The sequence below is a fragment of the Lepidochelys kempii genome, chromosome 27 (assembly GCF_965140285.1).
Source record: "Lepidochelys kempii isolate rLepKem1 chromosome 27, rLepKem1.hap1, whole genome shotgun sequence".
Lineage (NCBI taxonomy): Eukaryota > Metazoa > Chordata > Testudines > Cheloniidae > Lepidochelys > Lepidochelys kempii.
This window is the reverse complement of record NC_136406.1, coordinates 17,961,790-17,972,356: the sequence shown is the minus strand read 5'-3', so window position 1 is coordinate 17,972,356 and position 10,567 is coordinate 17,961,790. Positions and strand designations below refer to the sequence as shown.

The 10,567-nt window shown below is 52.0% G+C and overlaps 1 protein-coding gene across 1 annotated transcript in view; it reads left to right on the top strand.

Annotated features, from left to right (window-relative positions):
• The first annotated feature begins 235 nt into the window (after positions 1–235).
• The window catches only part of VAT1 (vesicle amine transport 1), a 25,190-nt gene continuing 14,858 nt past the window's right edge, over positions 236–10,567 (top strand). The window contains exon 1 of the mRNA XM_073326257.2: positions 236–936. Coding sequence (XP_073182358.1) covers positions 589–936 — 348 coding nt within the window. The 5' untranslated portion in view covers positions 236–588. The remainder of the gene's footprint in view (positions 937–10,567) is intronic.

Here is a 10,567-nt window from a genome sequence, read left to right as displayed (position 1 = left end):
CTGACTCCCCGTCCTCTCCCTGCTCTAACTCGCTAGACCCCCGCTCCGCTCCCAGGGTGGGGAAGAGAACCCAGGAGTCCGGGCTTCCAGCTCCAGCCTCTGCTACCCTGCGTGAGACGCCGCGCCCCGTGGAGGGAGCTGGTGGCTCCGCTCCGTGCGCCCCAGTCCACGTTTTCCCTCATTCCAGCCACGCCCCGGATTCCGGCTCCGGGTTTCCCCGCAAGCCCGCGCTCAGCCCAGCTGTTCGCAGCTGTCCGGCCGCGGCTGCCCGGTCCCCTGCGCCCGCCGGTCCCGGCCGCTGCCCCAGGGCCCCACACCCGGCTCCGGCCCGTCCGAGCCCCGCACCGCGAGCCCGGCCTCTGCCCCAGGGGCCCCTCCGAGCCCCGCACCGCGAGCCCGGCCGCTGCGGACCCCACCCGAGCCCCGCACCGCGAGCCCGGCCGCTGCGGACCCCACCCGAGCCCCGCACCGCGAGCCCGGCCGCTGCGGACCCCACCCGAGCCCCGCACCGCGAGCCCGGCCGCTCCGGACCCCACCCGAGCCCCGCACCGCGAGCCCGGCCGCTGCGGACCCCACCCGAGCCCCGCCATGTCCGGGGAAGAGGCAGCGGCGCCCCCGGCCCCCGCCGAGCCGGCCCCCCCGGCGGAGCAGCGGGCGGCGGGCGGCGGGGACGCGCCCCCGGCGGAGCCCCAGTACCGGGCCCTGGTGCTCTCGGGCTTCGGCGGCTACGAGAAGGTGAAGGTGCAGGTGCGGCGGGGCGAGCCCAGCCCGCGGCCCGGGGAGCTCGCCGTGCGGGTCCGAGCCTGCGGCCTCAACTTCGCCGACCTGCTGGCCCGGCAGGGGCTCTACGAGCGGCTGCCGCCGCCGCCCGTCTCCCCCGGCATGGAGTGCGCGGGCACCGTGCTGGCGCTGGGCGAGGGGGTCACCGGCCGCCAGGTGAGACGGGGGCCGGGGTCGGGGCAGGCGAGCCCGGGCGGGGGGCGAGGAACGGGGGCGGCGGGACAGGCGAGCCCGGGGATGGGGCGAGCCCGGGGGTGGGGGCGGGGAACGGGGGCGGCGGGGCAGGCGAGCCCGGGGGTGGGGGCGGGGAACGGGGGCGGCGGGGCAGGCGAGCGCGGGGGTGGGGGCGGGGAACGGGGGCGGCGAGCCCAGGGCTGGTGACCGTCTGACGGTCTCGGGGCGCTCCGCCCTTCCCGCTCCCAGACAGGGGCGGCAGCTGGGCGATGCCCTGGCGGGTCCCTCCCGGAAAAGGGGCGGGGGGTCCCCCCCATTCCGGCCACCGCTCCGAGGCCGGGAAACAATGGGGGCTGCGGTGCGCATGCGGCCGGGGGGCTCGGGAGCGGCCGCCCCAGCTCGCCCTGGGGCCGGGGCCGGGTTCCGCCCGCGCCTGCAGCCGGAGGCGGCTGGTCTCGGGGTGGGGGTGTGCGCTGTTAGGGGCAGCGGCCAGCGCCCATGTGGGGAGGGGGGTATTTGGGGCGATTTTCCCCTTGCTGTGGGGCTCTGTATGGGGGAGGTGGGCACCCCCACTTTGTGGCATATCAGGTCCTGGCGCCCCACGCTGCATCTAAATGTCTGCAGACGCACAGGTCCCGGATCTCCGGGATGGGCGGGGGGCTGCCGCGCCCCCAGCTTGGGGTGGTGTCCAGCACATCCAGGTTTACAGTTGGGTTCAGTGGCGCTCAGCCCCCTCACTGTACAAACTGTTCCCATGCCCTTGGCTGACAGTGGGACAATGGAGATGGTGATAAATCAGCCAATAATCCCGTAGCCTGGGTGAGGGGGGCGCTTCCTATCCAGGTGCCTTCAAAAACTGGAGTCCCTTGGTTGTGTGATGCAACATAGGGATAAAACGGGTATTGGCATCCTCCAGATACGTTTCAGGCCCCTGATACTGGCCATTACAGATATCCCGTGGCCACCAACGTAATGCCCTTTAAGCCGCGAACACAGTTTGTAATAGCTCTGTCGGGAGCCCCTCCTCATGCCTGTGGCCACGTTAACTAGTGGAAGCTAGACCTGTCTGTGATGGTACAATATCTATTCTGTGAGTTCAATAAAGAAACGTGGTTTTCGTTCAGCACAAGGCAGGAGAACAGGTTTCTGGTCTGTGCACAACGTATAGTGGGAGAATAATCTTGTGAAGGGCTGCAGAAATGACTAGGGAACAGAACCGCTTCCATATGAGGAGAGAGTAAATAGACTAGGACTGTTCAGTTTGGAAGAAAGAGGACTGAGGGCGGAGATGGGAGAGGTCTATAAAATCCTGACTGGTGGAGAAAGTGACTAGGGAAATGTTATTTACCCCTTCACATATCAGAAGAACCCCAGGGGGCATCCAATGAAATTAATAGGCAGCAGTTTTAAACATAAGAAAGTATTTCTTTGTGCAACTCACAGTCAACCTGTGGAACTCATTGCTAAGGGATATTGTGAAAGCCATAAGTATAATTGAGTTAAAAAAAGTACTAGATAAGTTCATGGAGAATAGATCCATCAATGGCTGTTCGCCAAGATGGTCAGAGACACATCCATGTGCTCCGGGTGTCCCTAAGACTCTGACTGCTAGAACCTGGGACTGGATGATAGGGTATGGGTACCTTAATAAATTGCTCTGTTTTGTTCATTCTTTCTGAAGCATCTGGCACTGGCCAATGTCAGAAGACAGGATACTGGGCTAGGTGGACCATTGGTCTGACCTGGTATGGCCGTTCTTATGTTCTTCTATATTACACTGTCCCTGTATTACTTTTCTCAGCAGGGGTTAGGCAAAGTGATTTCTCTTTATTGTCACTGTTACAAAAAGAAAAAACTGTTTCCAGATGGCCTATATTACCTGTGCTGGACTGAATGTCTATGACTGCTTCTCTACAAATGTAAAGTGTATCCGCCCACTCAGGGTGGGGCAGTTCCCATGAAGCTGGATTTAAATTAAACTGCTTTGAGGTCTCATTTTGTAGAAATGGGTTTAGTGAATTACAATTTAAATGGCAAAGAATTTCAATCTCATTAGGAGTTGTAAATCCAGCACTTGGCATATGTGCTGAGACATCACACTTTCTTGCGACAAAATTGTCTTCAAAATAAAAGCAGTGTATGCTGATTTGGGGGCTTCCATCAAAAGCATATTTATGTGCTATTAAATGCAGTGTGTGTGTGCAACAAAGGTGGTCTGTGGAGATGATCATATTAACGCATCAATCTCGGAGGCTAGTTTCTCTATGTCATTGTCTTTATGGGCAGAGCTGATTGATGAATGTTACTTAAGAGCTCTTCAATAGTAGAACAAAGATTCTGTATTAATTAGCTTTTTCTAAATATATGTAATTCTTTTATTTAATGGTTGCCTGCTCTAATCCCACTGCCACTAGCATTGTGGATGAGTCAGTAGAGATGGTTGGCTGCTATAATAACACAGGTGTGCTAGAGAGGTGACTTGCTCAGGTGCAGGTGTGAAGCTTTCAAATTAGAGTGGGCAGAACTGTTGATTACAAACTGGTTGTTTTTATTTTGACTGAGATGTTTTGTCTCAACACTCTGTAGCTGCTGTCAGGTGCATCGTTCTACAATAAGGAGGAAGTTAGCTTTAATGATGTTTCAGACCTGGATATGCTGCAGGGGACAGTATATCTGCCTGTTTCTGATCGTTATGAGATATGTAATAAACATTGACTATGCATCTAACATGGCTTAATCTAGGGGGAAGGAGAAGAGCCTTGGCTAAGCTGTCTGAGCATTAGAATACTTGGCAGTAATGATTTCCACCACAGATCTTCATCTGCTTTTAAGCTACCTAAATGAGTCTTTTTCTGGGAAAATGCAGCGTCTCTCAGGCCATACTCTATGGATTCTTTCCTCATTTTTGGGTCTTTAAGTTTTAGTGTAGCTGATTACTGTTTGTCGTCTACTTGTTGTCCAGTTCTCATTTTGAGGAATTAAGCTGCTATATTGTATTCCTTTCTCCCTGCCCTCAAGAGTTTACAACCTAGATAGACAAAGGTTGGGATTGATTTCTGGACCCTCTAAGCGCTACTGCAATAAAAATAGCTTACTATTAACGTACTAGATCTGCTCTGGAACAACATACGGTATATATTTCATTTAAAGATCGGTTTGGGTTTTTTTAAAAACACTTCCACCCCTCGCCAGCTAATAGCAGGTTTATTTAATAGATTGCTGTTTTCATAGTTTCTCCCAGAGAGTTTAAATGGATGTTAATCTGTCTGGCAGATCAATCCTGCGTGTGTTATAAACATGTTAGTTCTGGGAGTCATGTCTCACTTCAACTAAATGGAGGACATTTCCAAGATCGTCTTGAAATTCACCACTGGTTGTAGAACCTTAAAATTACCATCGTTCCTGTGGCTGACACCCACCCAGAAGTGGTTAGTACCCTCCTGGCTTTCCTCCCACCTAGGGCAGGACAGGTGAAACATGTTGCTCATACCCACTTGCTGGTGAAGGGCTCTCAGCAGAGCAGATTGGAGTAGCAGAATGCATCTGCCTGACATCAGCAGTTTGGGGAATAAGTACAATTTAAAATAAAAAATAGCGTCCAGGTTCGGTAAACTTGTGGCTGGCTGCGTGACCGTTTGAACAGGGGTCATCCTTGCTGTCCCCAGGAAAGGAGGGAAGACGCGGTGATCCTACAGTGAGCTGAAGGCCGTGTGCTCAACCCCCCCGTCCCCCCCCTCCGTGTGTGTGCATGATGTATGTGGCAAATGCTTGTGCATGTGGTAAAAGGGTTCATGTAAAAGGTGAAGGATGCAGAGCATCAATAACCCTTTTTTCCTGACACTGCTGCCAAATAAATACAGGATTTCCTGCCAGCAAAGGAAGATGGTGTTTTCTTTTAGCATGAAGGATGCATGGCTCAGGAGCAGTGGAGGCTTCAGGGGTAAGCAGTTCCAGTGGCGTTGATTTTACATTGTCTCCAGAACCAGTTTCAGGCATCCACCAGCATGCTGGGGGGAGGCTATTTATTGGCAGGAAGAAATGTCTAGCTATAACTTAATTTAAAAGGAGAATCTTCTTGGGAATCTGGCTAATATGAGATCAGCTGCTGAGGCCCTTTGTCTAAGGGTCACCTGGCTGGTGGCCTGCATGGACGGGAATCTCAGGGGAAAATAACTCTGTGCGCTGGCTGGAGCAAGCTGCTACCTGAGCCAGGTTCCAAGATCTGAGATTCTATCGGAGGTAGGTGAGGGCAGTGTCGCGAGGCAGACAGTCTTTGAGAGAGGGGAGATCAGATGGAAGAGTGTGGAGCTCTTATTTCTGTTTTTTTATGAGGCTTTGCATGAGCAAAATTGCGTGCTCATTGGAGTTAGCGAGAACCCCTGTGTTGCTCTCCCCTCCACCCCATACCTGGCAGCCTGAGCGCTGTTTCTGAATGCGGCCAAAACACGATTGGCCCCAGTTTCAGCGTGGAAGGCAATTGCTACAACTATTGCAAACGCTGTTTGCCAGCCTTAGAGCTGACGAGGCCTCAAGGGCACGAGCAGGTTAGCCGCTGCGAGGTCTTGCTGAGGCCAATGCAGCATGATTCTGGCGTTGCTCTGTAGATCATGGTTATCTTTGGAAGTTCATCGGACTGAAATGCCCTCTTTGTTCTGTTTCTCTCATTAAAGCTTTGGTAGCTCATTGACAGATGTGCCAAGTTTTTTTCCGTCACCTGTTATCATTGGGTAACAGAGTCGTGACCGTTTGAGACGTGTCTAGGGAATGTATTCGCAAAGCCTCTCAAACAAACCTCGATATTAAATCTGATTCCATTACACTCGCCCCTCCCCCCAGCGAAAACATTTCAGTTTGCTCAAGTGTAAATGCCAAACCCACACAGCTATGAGCCTTTCCGCTGCCTCTCTGCTGTCCAATATGCTGCTATCTGGTTTTGCTGGCCCCCCTCCCGACACATGAGGAACAGATGCTCCCTGTCTGGGGGGATGAGAGCAGCTCACTGGAGAGGCTTTGGGTTTCGTGCATCTGGAAGCAAAACTAAATTTGAAAGATTTGCACTCACACAGAAACTATGGGTACATCTGCATTGCAGGTAAACACCTGTGGTTAGCCCATGTTAGCTGACGCTGCGAGGGAGGAGGGTCCCAGAGCCCAGGCTCCAGCCCAAGCCAGGACATCTACACTGCAGTGTAGCTCCACAGATCGGCTGCGAGCCTGAATCAGCTGAGACAAGCCAGCCACGGGTGGTTAACTGCAGTGTAGACACATCTTGTCTTGTGTCACAGTACACAGCCTGTTCTCTGTGCTCTTAAAGTTACAAGAGAGGTTCAAGGTGGGGGAGTTAACATCTTTTATTGAATCCACTTCTGTTGGTGAGAGAGACGTGCTTTCGAGCTTGTGCAGAAGTCCAGTAAGTTCGGCATGAGGTGAGAGGACTGTGTTGTCCTCTGTACTTCCTGAATATAGAGCAAAGTGAAATCTGAGGGTCTCCTTAGGTGTCTGGCAGGACAGGCTTAAGCTCTTAGCTTACCCCATGCACTTGGGTTTACTGGGTGGCATCTGAATGCAATGGCTGCACATTTTGAGAATTCGCTCCGTCAAGTTGCCACATGGAAAGGCTTTTTCCACATGTGCATACCCTTAAGCTGCCTTTGAAGAACGTCAGATTCTTGTATCTGATAGAAGCATACGTAGTTTGTGGAGATATGGTTGGTTCATACAGTGGTTATTCCATGTGTCTTAGTTGTACGCTGTCCACCCCCTCCCAGTGCCATCAGAGAGTAGAGCTGGTTCTGTTGATATCATCCTTCAGCCGTGATGTAAGCACCGTTGTGATGTTGAGTTCACCTGCAGCCATGTTGTTTTCTGCTGTGATTCCCTCGGGATTTGCGGGGTCAGACCATTTAACAAACTGTCCTGGAAACTGCTCTTACGTTGAAATATTTCTCATCATTATCTGAGGTTTCTTTTAAGAGCAGAAGCTTAAAGCAAAGGCCTGTATTGTGGAAGGAAATCTCTTCTACACAAAAAGAAAAGGAGACGGCTGTTACTCTGAAACCTGTCTTCTACACAGGCTTCCCTGCTGATATCCTAGCAGGGAGTTTTTGGTGCAACTATTGGACTCTGTGGCGAAATCACTTCCAAAAGAGGAGAAATATATGGAAATTGCCTTTGTGACTTATCAGCTGACTCGTATAACAAATGTCACATGCCTCTTTTAGTGCAGAGTTCAGAGGGGCTCAGTTACTTCCCCAAAATCCTTCTTCAGAAAACCCTGGAGGCATCAAGAATCTAGAACTGGTCATTGCACATACTGTTAAAATATAAAAAGTCTGGTAAAAAATGCAATGCTTTCCTAGTCACTCCCTCCCTGGACTGATGCTCCTAGAGTACCCCCTTCACAACCTCATTTGGGACTGTGAGAGCAGCTAACGTTTGGGACAGTGTTTGAGTTCTGGTGATTGGTAACTCCGCATTCCCAAAGTGTATTATATTGTTTCACAGCTAGAGTTGCTGCTTGAGCAGTTAGTATTGGCACTCCATAAATAACATCCTGAAGCACGCCCCAGAGCTCCAAGCCTTTGCTGGGTAATACTGACACCATGCCAGCTTTCTGCACCTAGCTCTGTAGTCGAAAGGCACCAGGCATGAATGTCTGGACACTCTTAACCTTCCCTTAGTCATTCAGAATGAACAGTGATGCAAACAGAGCATGAAGCAGATGACTCTGCTGGACTGAACAGCACCTTAAAGTTGGGCATGCTATATTCAAAGACAGATCTTACTAACCCAGTGCAATCATCTGCCTAGGAGCCTCTGTCCACACGCAAACAAATTCAGCCATGAACATAAGAGCAGCCATACTGGGTCAGACCAATGGTCCATCTAGCCCAGTATCCTGCCTTCTGACAATGGCCAATGCCAAATGCTTCAAAGGGAATAGAATAGGGCTATTATCGGTTATCCATCCCATGTCATCCAGTCCCAGCATCTGGCAATCAAAGGCTTAAGGACACCCAGAGTATGGGGTTGAATCCCTGACCATCTCGGCTAATAGCTAGAGCCTTGTGCAATTATGAAATCTGTATCCACATCCAATCCATGCTCCCAAACATTGTCTGTGGATATAAAGCAGATACTGATAGGCCATTCCTAGGCCTGTCCTCCAGGAACTTACCTAATTCTTTTTTGAAACCAGTTATAGTTTTGGCCTTCACAGCATCCCCTGGCAATGAGGTTGACTGTGTGTTGTATGAAGAAGTACTTCCTTTTGTTTGTTTTAAACCTGCTGCCTATTAAATTCATTGGGTGACGACCCCCCACCCCGGTTCTTGTGTTATGTGAAGGGGTAAATAACGCTTCCTTAGTCACTCTCTCCGCACCGGTCATGCTTTTATAGGCCTCAAGCATCTCCCTCCTCAGTTGTCTCTTTTCCAAGCTCAACAGTCCCAGTCTTCTTAATCTCTCCTTATAGGGAAGCTGTTCCATCCTCTCAATTATTTGTGTTGCCCTTCTCTGTCCTTTTTCCATTTTTAATCTCTTTTTTTGAGATGGGCAACCAGAACTCCACGCAGTGTTCCAGGTGTGGGCGTACTATGGATTTATACAGAGGCATTATGATATTTGTGGTCTTATTATCTGTCCCTTTCCTATGGTTCCTAATATGCTGTTCGCTTTTTTGATGGCCGCCGCACATTGAGCGGATGTTTTCAAAGAGCTAAGCACAGAGACTCCAAGATCTTCCTTGAGTGGTAACAGCTAATTTAGACCCCATCATTTTATAGGTATAGTTGGGATTGGAAAACATAATGTGCATCACTTTGCACTGATCAGCATTGAATTTCATCTGCCGTTTTGTTGCCTAGTCATCCAGTTTAGTGAGATCCCTTTGGAACTCTTTCATCTGCTTTGGACTTTACCCTGAGTACTTTAGTATCGCCTGCAGATTTTGCCACCTTCCTGTTTTACCCCTTTTTCCAGATCATTTATGGATATGTTGACCCATAGGTGATGGGGGGAGCACAATTGAAAGGATGGGGGGGGTCACGTGACCGCCCCACACATTGCTTCTGCTGCCCATCCATTGACCCTTTATATGCTCCCCTCCTCGCTGTCCTCCCCCCACTTTGCCCCTTCACCCACCACCATCCCCGCTGCTCCTCCATAAACCCCCGGTGGAGCGCGTCCTGCGCCCAGCGCTGTGTGGAACCCCTGGCGGGAGCTCTCAGCACACCTGTAGCCTGCCCACCGGGCTTCTTCCTCCCCAGCTGCCTCTGGCCGGGCCAGCGCCCCAGGAAAGCCCAAGACTCTCCTACATGGGGTGCTGCCCAGGAGGAACCAAGCCCTGCATGTACCAAAGCCGCCCGGAGCCCCTGCTGGTGCCAGGTGGACGCTACACGGGCACGGGGGAGCCACCCCTCAGAGAAACGCTGGAGTAGGGAGGGGAAGCAATTTCCAGCCGAACCTGCAGGCTCCGCAGCGGCCCCCTGGGCAGGGGCTTAGCATCCTCTTCCCCCCGCTGCCCCGGTCCTGGTCCCAGTGAGCATGGGGCTGCTCCGTCCCCTAGGCGATGGGCGCTCTCCCCTGCTGAGCCACCTCTGGCTAGGCTCCACGGCCGCTGAAGCCCCTGCAGTCAGGTTTTCCGGTGCACAATGCCTCTTCCCCCAACAAATTGTGTTCATCAATGTCTGATCATTCTGTTCTTTACTACAGTTTCAACCAGTTTGCCAGGTACTGAGGTCAGGCTGATGGGCCTGTAATTGCCGGGATCGCCTCTGAGCCTTTTATAAAAATTGGAGCCACGTTAGCATCTGGTCCAGAGGCTGATTTAAATGACAGGTTACATTCCACAGTTCTGCAGGTTCATCTTTGAGTCCTTCAGAACTCTTGGGAGAATATCATCTGGTCCTGGTGACTTATTACTGTTTAATTTATCGGTTTGTTCTAAACCCACCTCTATTGATGCCTCGGGTTGGGATAGTTCCTCAGATTTGTCACCTACAAAGAATGGCTCATGAATCTCCCTCACATCCTCTGCAGTGAGGACCTCTGCCGGGGTGGCCAAACTTACTGACCCTCTGAGCCACATATAACAATCTTCAGAAGTTTGAGAGCCGGGGTGCACCTGCTGGGGCTCGGGGCTTCAGCCCCATGGGAAATGCCTGTTGGGAATTGGGGCTGAAGCCCTGCTCCTGCTGAAGCCCCAAGACCCGCCCCCCTGCAGAGCAGAAGCCCCGACCCCATTACCCTGCTTCAAGGCAGAGGTCCCGAGCTCCACCCCCAGTCTGGTAGGTAGAGAATGGGGGGAGTGTGAGGGGGGGCCCCTTGAGCTGCACTTTAAAGGTAAAAGAGCCGCATGTAGCTCGAGCCACGGTTTGGCCACCCCAACCTATTGAAAGAATCATTTAGCTTCTCTGCGTTGGCTTTGTCTTCCTCGAGTGCTCCTTTACCACCTCAATCCTCCAGTGGCCCCACTGATTGTTTGCAGGCTTCCTGCTTCCGATGTACTTAAAAAACATGTTGCTAATAGTTTTTGAGTCCTTTGCTAATTGCTCTTCAAATTCTTTTTGGCCTGCCTCATGGGAAAATTCTGTGCTGCTTAGAACAGTGATGT